Raw genomic sequence first — 21,333 nt, 5'->3', positions numbered from 1 at the left:
GCTAGCTAGAAACAGCTTTGGTAAAATTGTGTTTGAGTACTATTCACTCATACAGCCAAATGCAAAAATCTAAATAAAACCACAGACAAATCGACATAACTCTGGCAAGTTGCTCATCAAACACGCATTTAGCGGTCAATTTAAATGTTTTTAAGTTGGTAGTACCACCACCTGGGGCGTGCTTAGTCAATTCCCCATCATAGTATACTCGTCAGATGGCGGTAGTGTTTTAGTGACGATGTTTTACAGTGAAAATATTCAATGGACTTTGTCTGTCTGTCTGTCTGTAAACTGTCATGAATCGTGATAGAGTCTTCAGCAAAGTTATTTCTTAATGTTCATCCTAGAAGCTCTGAAGTTCTGAGATAAATCGAGTATAATAAACCATTTCAATCATCCGAAGAGTGAAGGATTGTCATTTTCTCATACATTTTGACCAAATACCCCATATAAACTTTACCCCATATAAACTCGTATTACAACAAAATGAACTGAAACTTTCAGAGAGTGGTTTTCTCACCTGGAGGGTGCCCAGTAGAACATTGGAATTTTCGTATTGAACCAGCCTACTGTGTACTGTATATAATTTTGCGGCGTGTATTCTATGCCAGCTTCAGATCGGTATCGGCATGGTACAACTTCGATAGCGCCAAGTGCAACGATTTTATAAAAAGGATGATCCGAAGGCGAATCGCCAACAGTAAGTAGTTGACTGAATCGCATTCAAAATGGCCGGAACCGACAAACCCGAGCAGAATTCCGTGGAATCGGTTGTGAAATACGTTGAAGCTCTATTCAATACCATAAATCACATGCTCATAGGATACGTTACAATCTATTTATCGTACTTGACCTACCTGAATGGGTTCAAAGGTGTTCTAACATGGCATATGTTTCTTTGTGCAGTTGGTGTATGTTTTAAAGTTGAACCGAAAACTAGTGAATGTGTCAACTAACGAGTTTCAATTCCCAGTACCACTTCTTTATGGCGGAATCGTTCCTGACACTTTACTCGTCCAACTCGTGGACGATGCAGAATGCAATTGATACAAAACGACGCCTACATTGGATGCTGCAGCTCATAGGCTGTATTGCGATTTTTGTCGGTATCGGAATCGAAATCAAAGACAAAGACGATGCGAAGCGTAGCCACTTCAAGTCCGACCATGCGATAACCGGTAAGTGTGAATCAAGTGCTTTAGGAAGTGTGTAGGAAGCACGCCCGATGGGATTATACGATTGGACATTGAATGGGCCTTTTTTGTTTGATTACAGGCTTAGTTTCAATGGTGTTCATATGCTTGTCAATGTTGAACGGATTGGCGTCGCTGTACGCTGTGAAAATCAGACACATTATCAAGCCCGTCTACATCAAGTTGACTCACTATCTATGCGGAATCGTGGCGTTCGTTGTTGGTATGGTTCATCAACTTTCACGGGGGTAACAAATTATGAAAATTCTTTCTGCCCTCTCAGGTATGGTTTCATTGATGCTGGAATATTCTCCGAGGAGGTTGCAAACAGCGGAGAATGCAAACATGCTGACTGTTTTCTCATCGGTTGTTGTTGTGCTGACAGTCATCGGAGCCATGAAGACTATGTACGGTCAACTGAAGGGCGTTTGCCGGTAGCTTGATGAGATGCTAGAAGATGTGTATATAGACTAACTATACGACTAATTAAATTATTAAACTGTTAGAGTAATACTGTATTACCTTGTTCACGCCCAACGATGTATTGTTCGGCTCAGAAATAATACTTGTTCTCTGAAAACTCATCAAGAAATAAGAATTACTATTAATTGAACATGGTATAAGTGGAAAATAAAATAAAAGTATCCCAATAAATCTAACAAGTTTGTTGATTTTTTCCTGGAAATATTTCAAAAATCATTTTTAAAAAACACATTCATATTTATAATAAATGATTTTTCTTTCTTTCTTACAAAAAAAGTGTATACCGAGATGCACCGAAATGTGGAAACTTATCTAATCTAATCTAACACCATCACAGACAGTTCATGAAAGCACTCCATAATTTTTCTTGTCTATTTGATATATGCTGCACATCTGAGATGCGCAAAATGTATCAAAACGGCCAGGCCTACTGTGCAGCATTTAAGGGGCAAGATGATTCAGAAACATCGGGCCTATTTAAATCAAATATTTAAACATGATGCTTCACAATCAAATAAATGGATGAAACGTGGACATCTCGTACCGTACTTTCCGTTATATTGTTATCGATAAATGATTGGTCGTTGGGAGCATCTAGTCTAAAAAGGATAAATGATGCTCCATTTTCCTCTAGTGGTCGGGGGACATGAGCACTAACTCTATGTTATGTTATGATTATAGCGCCATTGCTCGCTTTAGAGAATAATGAAAAAAAAGGAAACGAAGGAAAGAACCCAAGTTGTATCATCCCTTGTATGAAAACTGAGAAAAAGTGAGTCTCTAATCAATTTACAGAAAAAAGTTCGCGTAAACTTACTCGCGAATTTTTCCTTTTGTGAGCTTAATACAACCACGCGAAATTTCTCAACGCTTAACACGAAGAGATGAGAACTAGATTTTAGTTGAGAGAAATAGAACGACAATATATTATATATTAAAAAACATACGTAGGGGAAATGGCTCTAATGTTGGCCTATCGATCTAAGATTGTGCTCATCGCTAAAAATCTGCTATTGCTCAATTTTTGGGACAGTACAAATGGATATTTTTGGTCGCTAATGAAACTTTGGTCGATAGTTGAATTTATGTACAGGACCAAATTAGGGGCATTTAGGCTAACATTACATACATATATCCTACATGCATATGAAAATAAAGAAAAGATCGCATCCAATTTTATAATTTTGTACTCCTACTGTCCTGCTGTTGAATTAAATACTATTCAAAGACTTTTGCAGGCTATTTCCAAACTAGTCAATCTAAGCAGCGTTCGAACTTCTATTAACAATTTCTGAGCGTCATGCTCAAAAAATACATGTTTGTTTGTTTACGTTTATCTACTGCTTCCTATTCTATCCATTCCAATCGACATAATTGTTTAATATAGATTTTAAAAGTTTTTACAACGCTCCAAACCTCTCACGTGAGTGTGACTATTGTCAGAAGTCTATTTTAACTGCGTTTTAACCAGCTGTTCTATTTTCAGCAACTCCAGAGTTAATAATAGAAGAGTTACGCAGAGCGAAGCCTGCAACACTGATGTCGATCAGTGGGATTTTTTTTATTTATTTTGGCAACCTTTGTTTTTGTTTACACATCCGATGACTTCACCAGGGTTGTGAAAGTTTCCTCTAGTTTCGATAACAATACTTCCCACGCAAAAGAGGCAGTTTGTCTACTGCTCGATAGGTAGACGGTTTGACAGTTCGATAGGTAGATTTTGGTTTCAGTCTGCGTAGCTCTTCTATTATCAACTCTGAGCAACTCGAAAGCAGCCTTGATTTGTAGTGCGTATATTTTTATTTGAGGAACTACCTGACATAAAAGTTTGCTCAGTTGAAAAATGCAATCAGATTGAAGCTGAAAGACTAAGGAAATTAACGTTTAAACTTTGGTTCCCGAAAACAGTCAATGGCGGCCGAAGCCATCATTTGCCCTAATTCAGACCCATCATGATCACAAAAAGGGAACTTTCAAGAACAAAAACATTATTGAAGACATCAAACGTCTAAAATCAGAATGTAAAGCACTAGGATAACTCTCTTGCGGAATGAGCCAATTGGCAAATATTTACTAGAAATTGGCCATTCTCACTCGTTCTCAACCTTTGAAAATAGCGCGATTGACATTACTCAACAAATTACAGCACGAAGCAGCTCTTCGAAAGATGTCTAAGATAAAGTTGTAGAAAACTGATGAAAGGTACCAAAACAGGTGAATAAATAAACAGGAACGTACTCACCAAATGAATTTATTTTTTTTATTTATTTATTACTTTGATATCTTCATCCGACAATTTGTTGTCTTAATGAATAATTCTTAGCATCAACATCAATTCATTCTTCTTAGCCTTGAGCGAAATTGAACAGAGTTTTCATTGAAGTCGTCAAATTATAAACATCGTTGAAATTGCGCATGACTGCACGTACTAGCTCGTTACCGTCGTTGTCCTGTCGCCAGCGTGGTAAGCGGAGAAATTCGGTATTCCTGAGTGCATAGCCGGGAATGTTAATGTCGATGAGAGCAAGAAGATTCGGTGCATCAAGTTCGGCGTTCAGTAGTTTCGCTACAAATACAGCTTTCGCGTTCTTCCTCCTTTGTTCCAGCATTTCCAATCCCAGTAGTTGGCATCTATTCTCGTAGGGTGGCAGATTAACCGGGTCATTCCACGGTAAGTTGCGAAGAGCGTATCGCACAAATTTGCGCTGAACGGCCTCTATGCGATCGATCACGGTAATATGAAACGGATCCCATATAATACAGCCTGTCTCGAGAATTGGACGAACAAGACTAACATACAGCGATTTCAATGTGTAAGGATCTTGAAACTCCTTTGTCACCTTTCCAATGAAACCAAGGTGCCGTCGTGCCTTCGCAATAACATCTTCGTGGTGGTTCCTGAACGTGAGACTTGAGTCCAATGTAATTCCAAGATCACGCACTGTCTGCACGCGTGATAGGGTGGTTCCGTCGATGACATATTCATATTGAAGGAAATTTTTCTTGCGGTGGAAGCTAATGACGTGGCATTTAGGTACGCTGAGGGTCATATTGTTGGCACGACACCACAATGCAAACTTGTCCAGTGCCTCCTGGAGTCGCAGACAGTCGTCTTCGTTTTCAACGATCACATAGATTTTTGTATCATCAGCATAAATAAAGTAACATCCATTTTCCAGAAGCACAGTTGCGTCATTGATGTACAGCGAAAATAGCAACGGTCCCAAGTTACTTCCTTGAGGTACACCGGAGGTATTGCAGAACCAGTCAGAAGTTGAAGATCCAATCTTTACTGCAAGAGTCCTGTTGCAGAGATATGATTCGAGCCATTGAACGAAATTGGCAGATGAGCCCATCTTGCGTAGTTTAGCCAGAAGAATGGAGTGGTTGACCCGGTCAAATGCAGCTTTCAAGTCAGTGTATATTGTATCTACTTGCTTTCCCTGCCCAATATTTCGAAGACAGATCGAAGTGAACTCAGTGACGTTTGTGGTTACACTTCTTCCGGGGAAAAACCCATGCTGATTAGTAGATATGTGACTTTTTGTTCTGTTGAACATATAGTTGGAGATGATAATTTCGAGCAATTTTGAGCAAGCACAGAGGGACGTTATTCCACGGTAACAGCTGAGATCAGTTTTGCTACCCTTCTTATGAACAGGAAACATAAAGGACGACTTCCAGTCTGTTGGAAACTTGGCCACGCTCATGGACAGGTTGAAGATGCACAGCAGTGGTTCCAGTAGTTGAACGGAGCATTTTTTTATGACACATGCAGGAATTCCATCAGGGCCAGGATTGTTCGACGACTTCAGTTTTTTGACAGCCTTGATGAAATCTTCTGCTGAAATCTCAAAGGTATCCAGCTCAATCACGTCAGTTGGAGTGAAGTCAAGGGGATCAGCAGCATCCTCATTCACAGGCGAGCCTTCAAAAACGGAACGGAAAAACTCCGCAAAAAGTCCACACTTTTCCGAGCTAGTGTGTGCTACTTTCTGATCTAAGGACATAGAAGTTGGAAGACCAGTTTCCTTTCGCTTTGAATTAACAAAATTCCAGAAACATTTAGGATTTCGCTTGAGGTTCCTTTCGATTCCACTGGCGTATTTGCGGTAGAGTTTGCCATTCAACCTCCTGTATCGCCGACTAGCTGTATGGAAGACTAGTTTGTCTGAAAGAGAACGAGATCTGCGGTAAGTCCTGTGTGTGAGTTTGCAATGCTTTTTCCTTCTTTTCAGTTCCTTGTTTGACCACGGGGGCATCATTGGTGGGCGATGTAGCGGTACACATTGATCTATTGCTTGGCGGACAAAAACGGCAAAAAAGTGAACGGCTGTGTCGATATCCAAACAGCTCCTGACAGGCGACCAATCAACCTCACTCAATAACGTCAACAATCGTAGGAAGTCAGCTTTAGCAAAGTTGTAGGCCTGGTAGTCGAAGTCGTCATTTTCGAAACGCATGGAAAAGCTGTCATTCAAGGTGACTACGAACGGGGGATGGCAAACATCGATAGCAACGAGCGGGTCGTCTACACTGTCAATGGAAAAGGCACCGTCGAGTGTTTCACTGACAAACGATAGGTCCAATATGTTGCCGTGGCGATTAGCAAAGCCATTTATTTGCCGCATATTACTGGAGTTTATACCGTCGGGCAACGCTGCACCTGATCGAGTGATGCACGATTTATTAACGTCAACCGTGAGAAACGCCTCTGCCAAATTGCTCCATTTTAGTCCTGGCACGTTATAGTCACCGAAAACAAAGATTATATCATCCGTGTTCAGTGTAGATGTAACATAGTCCAAGCAGGCAGTGTGACGCTTAACAACTTGCACATCGCTAGATTTGTCCAGGGGTATGTATACGGCACCAACAATTATCTTGCAATTTTCTGCACAAACACTGACCCAGGCATGCTCCATTTGATGCTCATTTACCGGGAAAACCGACGACGGGATGTTTTTTCTAACCGCGACGAGGGCTCCACCGGACCGTTTCTTGTTGCTAGTAAGTGCAGTGCGGTCACCTCGGTATACCACGAAGTTGTCACCAAACAGCATCCGGGACGGAATAACATCGTCGAGCCAAGTTTCGGTCAGAACTACAACGTCGTATGGAGAAGCAGAGACGGCAGTCAAGAAGTCCTCGATTTTGCTACGCAGCCCTCGAACGTTCTGGTAGTAGAACGTCAGCCCGGAACCTCGCTGGGTGTGGCTATTCTGAAACAACATTCCTTTAGTTTTTTGTGAAATAGAACAATACATTAACTTAACTGGACTGGGGGCCCGGTGGCCCCCATTCTCCCCCGGTGGCCCCCATTCTCCCCCGGTGGTCGTACGTCATGTAAGGTGGTTATTGAATGGATGATGATTGCCGGTTTTTTGAATAATCCTCGAAAGTAGCAATGCAGTCTCTTTGAAATCGAGCGGTAATCCAATTTTGAAGGAGATAAACGTTACCCTAGAGAGGTCCTTATCCTTGGGCACCAATTTCACCGCTTTCACAGTGTCGCTCATATTCAAACAGCCTTCCACCACTTTTTGGATATCCTCAACGGACACTTGTGGGTGAAACCCAGAGAGATACAGCCAGAACAGCGATGTGGATTCCTCGGGTAGTAAACGTGGAGCAGTCAGACCGTCGATATTGATATCCGCAGCCCCTTGCTCGGCGAACGTTGCTTCCCCGGTTCGATGTTTCTGATGTTGTTGTTTTCTCTGGTGACTGGCTGCATCTTCCACAATTCCGGCTTTCTCCAAGAACATTTCAATTTTGTTGTTGGTATCTTCCAGTTGACGATCAAACTTTTGAAATCCAGACTTCGAGTTGTTGACATAAGCGGACACGGTGTCGGACAATGACTGGACGTTTCCATTCAGCTCGTGCATCTGCTGTTTGAGGTCATCGATAGCCGTGATACCATCATCGTTGGAGCAAATTTCCTTCAGCGAGCGGTTGTTGACGGTAGTTTTACCAACAGTTACCTCTATGGTTTTACACTCACTGCATATCCAAATGGTGTGTGCCAGAATAGTGTCGTGGGTTTGCCTTGTCAGTCCACAGCAAGCGTAGTGATACATATGCTCACAAAAGCCTGCACACTTCGCAAACTCAATGCCACGAATAGACTTCGAGCACTTTCCGCAGTTTTTCGCCATGATGATTTTGGCAGAGAGGCACAATTATAATGTGATGAATTAACTGGACTAATATACACAATTTAGTTTAAACTTGAGTTTTTTGTGACACGACGGATAGTGGATAGTAGAACAAAAACTTAATATACACTTAATACGGAGATTTACAAACGAAAAACTTAAAAAATATTCAGACGGTAAAAGTTAAAAACAACAGTCCAGCAGTGTTGCCACAAAGCCCGTGGTTTGCCCGTGAGGGAAAAACTTGAAAGGCTGTTGCATCTTCTAATTCTGGTTCAACGTGTCACAATATTCCATCGGATCTTCAAAAAAAAAAAAAAAAAAAAAAAACTGCATAATCATTGGCATAAATTGCCATAAAACAGTTCTGACCGAAAGGATGTACACTTCGAAATACATTTCACTCGATCATTTGCACTCTTTAAGAAATAAAGTCTGTTCCTGTTAGAATTTGGCGGCTTTTTTTTAATTACTTTAGCTCCTCTAGTTGTCGTAGCAAGAAACAATTGACAGCGTTTTGATCCGGAAAGATTGTTTATTTAGTAGTGAAAATTTCACCAGGATTCATAAACTTGTTCAAAAGTTATCGAAGATGGAACGTGACAGACGTGAACAAATTCTGCACACTCACGTGCAAAATCCAGCGTGGTCAGGAGGAATGATTGCAAAGGCTCTCAAATTTTTCAAAATCCGTGCACAAACGTTACCGGGAAGCACTAACGTTGGATAGTGCAAAACAAAATATTACCGAAAACTACGAGCGATGGTCATAAGGGCAGTCCAAAAGAATCCTGGAATCTCCGGTCGTGATTTGGCGAAAAGGTTCAGTGTGGCACACAGTACAGTTCAGCGAATCTGTATGCGAGAAGGTTTCCGGTCGTACCATGCCAGCAAACATCTCAACAGGACGCTGAAACAAAACCTGGTTGCCAAAAACCGCGCAAGGAAGCTGTACGAGCAAGTTTTGAACGGATGTGTTTTGATGGACGATGAAATTTACGTAAAAATGGACTTTGGACAAATCCCGGGCCAACAATGTAGCTTTGCTAAACGTAAAGGGGATGCTCCGGAAAAAATTCAAATTTGTCTTTGCAGATAAATTCGCTCGCAAGTTGATGATTTGGCAAGGCATCTGCAGTTGCGGAAAGAAAACAAAGGTTTTCATCACAGGAGCGACTATGAATGGACAACTTTACAAGGAGGAGTGTCTCCAGAACATAATTTTGCCGTTCATTCACGAAGGTCCCGTAATGTTCTGGCCTGACTTAGCCAGCTGCCATTACAGCTGCGATGTCATAGAATGGTATAAGCAGAATAATGTCGATTTTATTGAGCAATGTATCCATCTACCAAATTGTCCAGATTTTCGTCCGGTCGTATTTTTTTGGGCAATTATCAAGCGTAAATTGAAGAAATGTGACAAAACAATGAAAACACCATCTGAGTTGGAGAAGTGGTGGGAAAGGATAGTAGTTGAGGTTGACAGTACTACTTTGCAAGACATGATGAGAGGTATTCGGCGAAAAGTTTGAAAATTCATTCGAAATGCTAATAAGTAATTTATGTTGTATTTTTTTCCTTAAAGCTTAATAAAAATCATACAAAATGATACCTTTAGCGTTTTTGTAGTTTATTTCCCCTTGGAGAAATGACATATTTTGTGTGCCAAATTCTAAATGGAACAGACTTTATGTTATCTTGAGCTCATCATGGCACAGGCGATGGTGAAATAAATTCCAGAAAAAATGAAAACGAAAGTTTGACACTCGAAGATTTTTTGCGTCCGTACAGAAGCAGAGCCCACTTCGATCCCGCTCGGAATTACGGAAACTTCAAGACCAACAATTGATATGGCCTTAACTCCATTTTGTAAACAAACCTTTTAAGGCAATTTTCTCGCGAACAGAAGTCCGCAAAGGCAAACCAACATAATGAACAGGTAGGGAAAATTCTCCTCTACCCGATTGTGGTTTAGGTTTGCGAATGAAGGTTTCGGTTCGCGAGAAAATGTTGTAAGGCCAGGTTTGTTTACAAAATGGAGTTAAGGCCATTTCAATTGTTGGTCTTGACTTAATCCACAAGCGCGAACACTTTTAAAAGTTGATACACGCAAACCAAAAATCTATTACAATGAATGTTAGTTCCAGTTCCTATCATCCTCTGTTCATGAACATCGCAGCGAATGTTAGAAGTTGACCTTGCAGGCGATGTAATGGTTTTTTGCCTTTTTTATTTCGTGTTCTGTCTGTGCTTTCACCTACACAAGCAAGCATTTGCCTTGATTTTTATGTATAACATGGTAGAACGACGCACACCCTTGCCTCGAATCTCTCCAGCAGAAAAAGCATACGAAGTCGAGTGTGAGAGGAAATGAGCGCTTCTTGTTTGCTTTTAGGCTATCCTTATTCAGAAGCATGGAGAGAGCAGTGGAGAAAGCACAGGTCTGAAAATCGCAACGTTCGTTGTTCGAGTCCAGTCGGCAACCTTTTTCCTATTTTTTTTTCGACATAATTAATTTACCTCACTAATACACTCTACATTTTTCGGTCTCCAATTTTCTTGCATTGGACTGCAGCTAGGTATATCGCATCCCCGGTTCATGCGGTCTCCACTTACATCCTCTGATGATGAATCCCACATAATTGTAAGCTAATCTTACATTCACCGGTTGGGTATAATCGATCTGGCTACCATGCTCAAAATAGCACGTTAATGTTTACATAACCTCATGTCATCGTTCAGAATCATCTCACATGCTTATTATGTTGCAAAGAAGACTCAATAATTAATAGACAATGAAATGACCGGCTTAACGGACCGTCTGGTATTCGGAGCATTACAGTGCATTACTCCCTTACTCGATATTTTCCAAAGAGTGGTCACTCTACACACTTATTTTGCGCCAACTTTTTTCTCAGTGTGCCGCAGCAGTGCCGAGAAGTCATTGAACTGGCTTTTGTTTGCTTGTGAATATTGCCTTGTTTGGCAACCCGGTATTATGACAACTCTTGCTTTTAATTTGTTTTTTGAAACCAGAGATAAGCCGGGAGTATGTACAACATTTTTGTTTCGATATTCGGACCTTGCGGGTGGATTTAGCTAAGACGATCCTGCAACATTCTATGCTGGACGATGAAATGGTTGGTGTGGCAGCGACTACCGTGGATGATATGTCATCGAGTAGTTCCAGTCTAAGGCGAGGCGAGATTGTATTTTCCGACTAACACTTAAACTCCACAGTCAGCTGATCTTTGTCTTCTGTTCATCTAATGAATGGATAGAGCCCAGATAGGAGGAAATGTGGACGGGAATGTGTAATGATTTTGATAACGGATCTGGAGGATTCATGATGCTGGAAGGGATGAGAACTTTGTCGAGGGTTAGGTTTAACACCCTATCTTGGATGAACATTTTTTCCGGTAGTGTTGGGATTGATTGAGGGTTGTTACTATGTTGGTTGGTCGGAATGATTGTATGCAATCCGGTGCGGAATGATATACCTACTTCTTTGGACAGGCATTAGGATGTACGCTGACTGCGTTTTGAGCAATCCAATTCGATTTTGGAGAAAAAGTTCAGTGTTGCTAGTAGGTTTAAAGATCAGAAAAATTGTATCCATGGGTGTCAAACAGAACCAATGACTGTGGCCAGATGTACCCAAGCTTGTTATTGGTACATTGTGCGGAATGACTAACCCCTTGATAATTTCCTTACCTCGATGAAAATCAAAGTCCCTTCCATTATGCAAGCAATGCTCTCTTCCTAGCTCGATATTTCCCTAACTCGATACCTAATTTACTTCATGTGTTTTGATTAATTTTTCCATGTATTTTTCACCTCGCAAATGTAGTTTGCGTTTTTGCGGTCTAGCTGCACAAAAACATCGCCGCCCTATGCCGAAATTTTTCAGGGTGTAGATATCTGGTGCACGTATGTTTACAAAAAAAAAATATGAAAAGCTGTCAATGACTCGCGCTTGTTGGCGCTTATAATTTTGGTTTACAAGCTGGTTCGAAGTAACTGTTTCTGATTTCATATGTGTGCAATTCTGAATGGATACAATGTATATATGATCAAGTATTTTCGATTTGAAGTGTACAAATTGTCAGCATGTAATGATAGAAGGATTAGAAATTTCCTTAGTTTTCGGTTTCAAGCAGCCATGGTCGTTAAAATGGAGGATTTTATAAATCTGTTTAAATTCGTATGTAATCTCTTAGAAACTGAAATCTCTTCGAGTGAATGAAATATTATTTTTTTGCAGCATTATAAAGGTACGAAGGAACCATTCTTGGAAAAGCCGTTCAATATCTGAGCTTTAACGCTAGGAAGGGAAGTAAATTCGTTGGTCCCCGGTCCATGAAAAGATCGACGAAAAACAAATCAAGGAAAAAAAAAGAGCTTAAACGCATCGCCAGAAGTGGTGGAACTAAAACGTGCGTGCCAGCTGTGATTAATTTCCGTGACAAATATAGGTGGTAATCACATCTAATTAGTTACCAATTCCAATAATCGACTTGTTTTTTAAACGAAAACTAACTGGGCGCAGAAATATCCATCGTGGATGTACCATGTTTAGAGAATATCCCAAATATTTAGAAAAGTATCAAAAACTTCAGGGAAGTTCCAAGCAGTCCTAAGATTTGTCATTGTCATTGACAGACTTTAACGGCGCCGGTGGTGTAGTGGTAAGCGTGATTACCTCTCACCCCAGCAGGCCTGGGTTCAACCCCAGTCGGCACCGCCGGGATGTTCTGAGGCATAACATCTCTGATCGCGCCTTCCTTCGGATGGGAAGTAAAGCCGTTGGTCCCCGGTTCATGAGTTGATGGGTCGATAGGTAGGGTCCAGGTGTGTGGGAGCTGCCTTCCTGGCACGTCGGTAGCATTGGTGCTCAGCACAGAAAACAGATCGACGGAAAAAAACAAACCAAGGAAAAAAAAAAGAAATTGACAGACTTTCGCGTGATATTGACAAAATTGTTTTTCACATAGTCACTGATAGACTTGATCTTCAAAAAAACCTTTTGTCAAAATATCATTCATTTTCTCGTCATTGGCAAAGATTCACCTGGTAACAAAAAGTGTAATTTCGTGCATTCTGAGTCACATTATTGTATCCAGGCCGTAGATGATTGTTCACTTGAACGGCTCCATGTAATTGTTTTGCTCAAGTAATTTAGTTTCGTTTCAAATCTAGCTTATTAAAAAATCTGCACATGTTCGTCACTGACAGCATTGTCACTGAAAATTGACGTGGTTTGTCATGACGATGACTGGTAGTTCAAATGAGTGACCAAAGCAGAATTTTGAATATCGCCGTGTATTGTCGAGATTTTGCAGCACTGGTTCCAAGTACTATACTAATATACAGAGCTTTAGGGAAGTTTAAAGATCTTTAGGGGTAAGTTCTGAAAACTTTTGGGCAGAACATTTCGTGAGCTTGATGAAGATTGGACAACTTCGTGAAATTTTTTGGAACTTTGCAAGAACTTTAAGAAAGCTTCGGGTAAGTCTAAAGATTTTTAAAAAAAGGTGAGGTTCTGAGAACTTCAGGAAAATTTTGTAAATATTAGAACCGTTCGATCAATTAAAAAAAATGCAGGAACTTTACAGATGTTCTGGGAATGATGTCCAGAAAAAAAGGAAGTTGGTTGTGCAATCAGGACTGTACGCGCCACGCACTAATTTCCGGACATACGCAGGCTTTCTTGACGGCACTGGTGGCCTCTGGGCCCAAAAGCGTATCTGCGGCACGTTGAAACAAAAAAACGTCACGATGGAATTGAACGAAGGCGTTCGCTTCCCACACACGCGGCGATGGGGTTTTCCTAACCCAGAACTTGATCGTTGCTCGCCCTCTTTTTCACTAAAGATCGGCCGACGCACAAATGGTCAAGTTCTCACCATCAACGGCTAAGTCCCCCGTTAATTTGGGACTTAGTAGAAAAACCTTCTTCGACCACACAACCGAAGTGACAAAGTGTCTTGCTAAAACGGCACTTAGCAAAAACCACACGGCGGACACCGACCTCGGTCAACCAGGAGGAAATCTTTCGGATCACTTTGAAAAAATAGCGTTTCTCGTTGGAACGTCTATATTTCCCGAACTTCTGATGGCAACTAACTCTACGTACATAATGATCGCAGTTTTAAACTGCTTTTGCTTTCTGCTCTGCATGTATGTATGTGTTGAAAGGAAAAAGATCGGGATCGAGTAGTGTAATCGCGATCGGTGTATTTGCATGTTTGCATTGTGTGGTTTGTTCGTAGTTCGTAGGTACTAGTATATAAGAAATTAGATCTGTTTCGTAGTTTGTAAGGTAGACAGCAAATAATGTCTCTAGGTTAAGTTAGATGCAAGAAATTCAATTTACTTCTAGGAACAAATTCTACTTTTAAGCTATTAGATAAGTTTAGGTTTAGATCAGTACCTAACACAGGACAATTGCGGAATCTTTAATGAAGTTCTGAGAATTCAAAAAAAAAAAAAGGAAAACTTTATATAAGTTCCATTAACACCAGAAATTTTGCAGGAACATTCAAGTTGTTCTGAGAATTTGATGTACATTCAAAGAATTCCAAGGAAGTTCCGAGAACTTGAGGATACAGTGTAATCGAGAATTTAGGGAGGTTTAAAGACAGTTCCATAATCTTAACAAAAATTTCGTGAACTTGATGATGATTGGAGAACTTCAATAACATAACATAACATCAAGAATATTTTAGGAACTTTGCAATAATTTCAAGCAAACTACTGGTATGTTTAAAGAACTTTGGAAAGGGTCAGAGTGCTTTGGAATAGTTCTGAGAACTTCAGGAAAATGCTGAAAATTTTAGGGCCGATCGATTAGTCACAAAAAATGCAGGAAATTTATAGATTTTCCGAAAAAAAAATGTCCAGAAAGCTCTAAGGAAGTTAAGTGTGTTATCAGCAAGATCTTTACTAAAGTTCCGATAATTTCAGGAAAATGTTGAAAACTGTATGTTACTTCCATTAACATCAGAAAAATTGCGGGATCCTTCAAAAAGTTCTGAGAATTACATATACATCATACAAATTTTAATAAGGTTCCGGAAACTTCAGGGTACAGTGAACTTTCCATTTCTCGATATTGGAAGACCATCGAGGTAGGGAGAGATTAGCGTTAGCGTTAGCGTTGTTATGATATACTTCGTAGATTGGATACTAGTGACACTCACGTCTCTTCTGAAATTCTCAGTTAGACTACTTTCAGGAATAATGCTGGGGAGTAAACATTGGTTCCAATCTAAATAAGAGTAACAGAAGCATGACTGTCGCTATTCCCGGCCACGCCCATCTTTACCATAACTAGGGATATGGAAGGAAATGTTGATGTAGTACTTACTTAACAAGAGGCCACCGACTAAGCGACACCCTCATAAGTGCTACGGAGTTGGAGGGTTGGGTAGGGTATTCGGTTAGGATTCACCTCAAGTTGGCGATGCGACCAAAAGTATGTATTGTTTATTTGTTGTTTATTTAATCTCTCGATAGCCGGCTGTCGAAAGAACATATTCATTTTGTTTAGTGATCATGGAGTTTAAGAGTCATGACGGAGAGCTTGGGATTAAACCCATGATTTTCTGCTCAGTAAGCAAAAACGATCCCTTCAGGGTCATCGAGCATCTCAGAACCATAACGCTTCGCGTCAATACAGGACTAAGTTTTTGCTTGATATGCAAATAGTTTCCGAGGTTAATGTTCAATATCAAATATTCAAATGATGGTGGCAATATATTGTGCTGTGGAAGAGCTTGGAGTTAAATCCATGATTTTCTGCTCAGTAAGCAAAATCGATCCCTCCATGGTCATCGAGCATCTCATAATCCACAGCGCTTCGCGTCAAAGTACGAATATATGGATGAACTATCTATTATTGAACAACTATTATTTACGATAATTACATGAAATAAATAAAATATAAACTACAAACAAAACGTGACAACTAAAATCTCAAAAAGATATTCTCACAAATATATTTCACGCAACCAGTAACCTCAAAACAATTAGACGCTATAATGATACTCTGCACATGTTAGACACAAGAAGAGGCCAAAAAGCAAGCGTCCGACACACAAAACCCGCCAGATCCACTTGCAGTCACAATCAACGGTTCTACGAATCGCGAGCGCTCATGAATCATAAAACCGCCGACTGCGACAATCTGAAAGCGAAACTGACAGGCTCTATGCGTCAAACACCCGCCACCCAATCTCCTCCCGCATCCAACAACACAAATCTCTATTACAACATCTAACGAATTCAAAACTCCGAAAATCACTCGTCTATCGCTAGTGAGTAGAAGCAACCCTGAATGCAACCATTCTTCATGATACACTTTTTCTGTCTATCTTTCTATTAGGCCTGTGGACATGCGTTAGCTTCGAAACTTCTAACCAAATTGAGAAAATTTTCAGATTACGAAAAAAAAACTTGAAATAAAAACTTTCAATGGTAATTACAAGTAAAATAAATATTGATTATTTTACGCAAAAACGTATCGTATGCTAATGCTAATTGACTGTAACAAAAATAATATGCTTAAATAAAATAAAATATTAATAAAATTATATGCTAAATTTACCAGAAGACCATTAATTTATTGATGAGAAGTTTCTAATAAGCCCTCCCAGTTCCTCTGTATACAGGACAAATCTGATACTATAATCAGAATTGCTCAGTCTGCATAAAGCAGCCGATTTCATCAAGGAAGTTCTATTAACAACCAAGAATTAATCGTTTGAGGCATACTGAAGCATTAAGAAGGTGATATGTGTCACTATAGGAAATCATCATCGTTGCAAATACAAAGAAATTAAACATAACCCTTTGCTTCAGTACCGTCAACCTCCATGTCCATGGGGAGGGATCGAGGTAGGGAGAGATTAGCATTCAGAAACAGCAATTTATTAGCCTGCTTGTACGATTGTTGAAGCACTTCGGGTTCAAAAAGTGTATTTGTTTACCTCGTATCTAGAGCAAAACTCGATCGCTTACTTCAAACGTAAAAAAATCTAGTGAACTAGATTTTGCTGTCCACATATGAAGAGTAATTTGTTGCTGAATATTTTATAGGGACCATCGACATAGAGAACGATCGAGATATATGTAAAGAATTGAATGTACGGGAATATGAAGAGACTGCTCAAATCTTCGAGATAGGGAGAAATATCGATTTATAGAACATCCAGAAATGGAGAATTGACTTGAGTTCTAAGAACTTCACGGACATGCAGAACTACGAGGAAGTTTTTTGATCATTATTAGGTTTCAGGGTATTTCCATAGATTTATTGAAAATTTCAAGGACTGTTTCAATACATTCAGGGAAATTACGGGAACTTTACAGAGGTTGTCTAACCTTCATTTGAGATTGAAGGTATTAACGGAAGTAATGTGGAAGGAAAATTGCGAAAGCTTCCGACGGTTCTGAATGCTTAATATATGATTCGCGAACTTTCTATGAAATTCAGGGAAATAGCGAGAAAAATTCGAAAATTCCAATGATCTTAAATATTTCAGAGAACATCAGAGAGTTTAAGGAAACTTAAGGTACATTTGGGAAAATTTACAGAAGCTAACACAAGAGTAATTTCAGGGCTACTTCTCGAAACATCCTCAGAAGAAAAACAAGAACTTCAGGGAAGTTCCAAGAACTTCAGGAAAGATTAGAGAACATCAGAGTAGTCCACATAGTTTTTTTTTGAACTTTATGAAAAAGATATCAAATACCGAGAATTTCGGTGTTTCATGATCAGACTGTGGGATAATAAGGTAAAATTTGGGAGCTTCTATTACATTTCAGGCACTTCAGGAAACTTCAAAGTGGCTTCATTAGCTTTAAGGAAATTCATGCATATTTAAGAATTTCTAAGAAATTCAAGGAAATTATGAATTCAGAGAAGTTCAAATAATTTGAGGAAAGCTGGAGATACTTTATAGAAATCCCAAGAACCTCGGACAAACTAGGTCCAGAGATCTTTAGACAAGCTCAGATATGTTAAGGGCAGTTTTAATAACTTCAGGAAAGTCCAGAATTTCGAGATGCTTAGATATTTATAATGATCAGTTAATTCTGGAGTGCTCCATGACAATTTCTGCATAAGAATTTATAAAACTTCATATATATTTTAGAAACTTTATAGAAGCCCAGGAAACATCTTTAAGTGAAGAACATCATGAAAATCGCACGAACTTTGGGTGTAGGTTCGAGAACATCAGAGAAGATCAATGGACCTCATTTCAATTCAATTAATGTAATTAGAAACTCAGGGAATTTTGGAAAATTTCAGTCCATAGTGAAGTCCTGTGAAATTCAGAGATGTTTTGAGATTTTTAACAATTTCATGATTTTCAGTGATGTGCCGATTACTTGAATTCTGATCAGAGAACTTCATAGTAGTTACATTAATTCTATAGCAGCTTGTGTAAAGGGCCTATGTGCCAAATATAAACAATGACTTTTAACGTCGATTTATAGCGGATAAGCACTTATTCAGCTAAGCTAACATCAGCATATGATAGAGAAAGTTCCGGAAAATTATGGAAAATTCCAAAAATTTCAGAAATATTCCAAACATTTCAAAAATATAGTCTACTCTAATTTCGTGTGTACTTCCCTTAATTATGGGCGTTCCTCAGAGCGGGAGCATGGATTCAAGGTGGATGGAGGCACACATATGCAAAATCTGTGAGTAATTAGCTTTAAATTTACCGTGACAGCACTGATGCAAAGTTGAAATTTTGTTTTGTTTCCATCGATCTTGTTTTCCGTACTGAGTACCAATGCTACTGACACCAGGGAAGCAGCTCTCACACCTGGATCCTACCTATCGACCCATCAACTCATAGACCGGGGACCAATTCTTTTCACTTACCCTAGGAATTTTCCTCAGAGGTTTTGAGTTAGAACTATCTTAGAATCTTAGAATTCTATCCATAACTACTATTACTATTATTTCTTAGAAATTAAGCTCAGTAATCTCCCCTTAGTATGCTCCCAAAAAAATATGATCTTCTCACAGTTCCTTTGGGACTGATTTCAGATTCAGGTTTCAGTGGAATTGTTATTGCAATTCTCTTGGAATTCTTGTCAGGAGTTCTTGGGATACCTTGTCAGAATTTTCTTGGGATTGTGGTCGGAAATGATTTGGAATTGTCATTTGTGATTGAAGAGCACGCTTATGGTGGTATACTCCAACTGGTATGCTCCAATCGCTATGCTCCAATATCCTCGGATTAAATTCCGATTAAGAATGTCCTAATGCTTTGATGTTGACTTCCGAGTTTATCAACACGACTCTAAGCAAACATTTTGCAGATAATCCATCAGGGACGGCATTAAAAATTAATGCGAGTTGGAGCTTACCACCATTAGTGAGCTATGATGTAGGAGTGGGTTGCCAGATTTCCGGCGATCCCATCATTTGCCAAATTTACATAATCCTTTAATGGACGGATTGATTGGAAAATGTCTTAAGCAATATAATTTCACTTATCACATTTGTATCCATGACAAATACGTTTTTTGACTACATTGTGCAGTGATGTCTGTGATGGATACTAATATAATTAAGAGGAAATAAATTATAATTACTCGCTTTTTCCTCCTACCGGTATTGCACTAATAATCCACCCAAGTAACACAAATTGATAAAATTATCTTGAGTAAACTGCTATACTACCAAATCCAGTCATACAGAGGTTATATGTACTGATATAGAGCAATTATGCTGCTTTAGCAACAACAAACTTCTATCAGATTAATTGCTAAATATATACATAGATATTTTCTAAAAGTATTCCTAGGAACAATTCGCACATGTGGAACCATCACTGTATAAACGATTGAAGCTTGACGTGATAAGCGTATGTATAATCTGTAGCACGTATTGCTTAGCTGCCGTATCGGAAGTAGAAAATCTCAGTAGATTTGGCTGTGTTTATTATTTAATAAATTGAAGTGCCCAAAGGGCTACCTCAACAGTAAACATTCGCATTGAGCTTTGTTCAGGATGGCCAGCGACGCTAGTTCAAAAAGAAGTTCGGTCGAATCGGTTGTGAAATATACGGAAGGTTTGTTTAACACCATCAATCACATGTTGATTGGATATGTTACAATCTACTTATCGTACGTTTGCTACATGAATGGAGCTAACAATTTCCTGACATGGCACCTATTCCTTACGGCAGTTGGGGTATGTTTTTTTTATCTCGAAAATTTATAATTGAGCAGTTCCAAATAAACAAATTTTAGATTTTACCTCTCAGAATTCCGTGAAACTTCGCAAAACTTAGCAAAAGCTAGGGTGATAAACCAAGTTTGTGCTGGAATTCGGTCATTCTTACTTATGTTTAGTTTTAAAGAATGGCGTAATCGATATTTTTCAATAAATCATAGCACGAAAATGGGATAATCTAATCGAAATGACACAAACATGGGACACCTAGTCAACAATTATGAGAAGTTTCATGGAATTCGGATGGGAAAAAATAAAATCGATTCGTCAGTTGGCGTGGAATTGCTCAATTTTGACCAAGCGCATCTAATAGAACAGTTCAAAATATGACAGTACCACTTTTTTATGGCGGAATCATTCCTAACGCTATACTCTGCGAATTCCTGGACGATGGAGAATACACCGGAGATGAAGCGGCGCCTACATTGGATTCTGCAGGTGATCGGTTGTAGTGCGATTTTCGCGGGCACTGCGGTGGAAATTTATTACAAGGAGGACAGGAAACGGGAGCACTTCAAGTCTCCCCATGCGATAACCGGTGAGTGCAGCTATTAAACCTAACTGCTGAAGTAGCAACAATTCCTCGATGTTGGGATCTTTACTGTACTGGCTTATCGGATGGGAATTGTTTTTTTTTCGGTTTGATTGCAGGCTTAGTATCGGTCATTTTTATCCTCTTATCAATGCTGAACGGATGGGCTGCCCTGTACGCGGTGAAAATCAAACACATCATCAAACCCATCTATGTCAAGCTCAGCCATTATCTGTGTGGAATAGTGGCGTTTGTGATAGGTAACGTATAAATGGACTTGGCTGTTTGAAGCTACTTAGTGTTTGTATTTTGCCACTTGCAGGTATGACTTCGCTGGCACTGGAATACACCCCGAGGCGTATGCAATCGAAAGAAAATGTAAACATGCTCATCCTTTTCACCTCGATTGTGTCGGCATTGACCGTGATTGGTGCCGGAAAGACGATGTATGGCCAACTTAAAGGGATGTGTCGCTAGAATAGTGATAATATTGTATTGTGATACCTACTGGATGACTGAATGATAGGAAATGGTCAAGCGGAGAGTTTCCACGGTAATCTGGAAAGTGACGTTAAGATTTTCTTAAAGTTGAAAAGTTGTAATTTGGCCGAAATAAATCACAAGTTTTTCTTTGGTCACTCGATGCTCACACCAGTTGAGAAAGGGGGGAGGGGATAAAAAATTAAAAACAAAAACATTCAT

The 21,333-nt window shown here is 39.6% G+C and overlaps 3 protein-coding genes across 3 annotated transcripts in view; all 3 read left to right on the top strand.

Annotated features, from left to right (window-relative positions):
* The window catches only part of LOC135710422 (transmembrane protein 65), a 620,863-nt gene that overhangs the window by 238,561 nt on the left and 360,969 nt on the right, over positions 1-21,333 (top strand). The window lies entirely within an intron of this gene.
* Positions 729-1,631, top strand: LOC135709751 (transmembrane reductase CYB561D2-like). Its single transcript, XM_065232138.1, has 4 exons — positions 729-911; positions 974-1,178; positions 1,276-1,416; positions 1,477-1,631. The coding sequence occupies exons 1-4, from the start codon at positions 729-731 to the stop codon at positions 1,629-1,631; spliced, it is 684 nt and encodes a 227-aa protein (XP_065088210.1).
* On the top strand, positions 19,875-21,108 carry LOC135709922 (transmembrane reductase CYB561D2-like). The gene is made up of 4 exons (XM_065232375.1): positions 19,875-20,057; positions 20,433-20,637; positions 20,751-20,891; positions 20,954-21,108. The coding sequence occupies exons 1-4, from the start codon at positions 19,875-19,877 to the stop codon at positions 21,106-21,108; spliced, it is 684 nt and encodes a 227-aa protein (XP_065088447.1).

The sequence above is a fragment of the Ochlerotatus camptorhynchus genome, unplaced genomic scaffold (genome assembly GCF_037179485.1).
Source record: "Ochlerotatus camptorhynchus isolate MF236.1 unplaced genomic scaffold, CSIRO-AGI_Acam_v1.1 ptg000036l, whole genome shotgun sequence".
Lineage (NCBI taxonomy): Eukaryota > Metazoa > Arthropoda > Insecta > Diptera > Culicidae > Ochlerotatus > Ochlerotatus camptorhynchus.
Note: the sequence above shows the minus strand (reverse complement) of the source record. Positions and strands in the feature narration are given on the sequence as shown.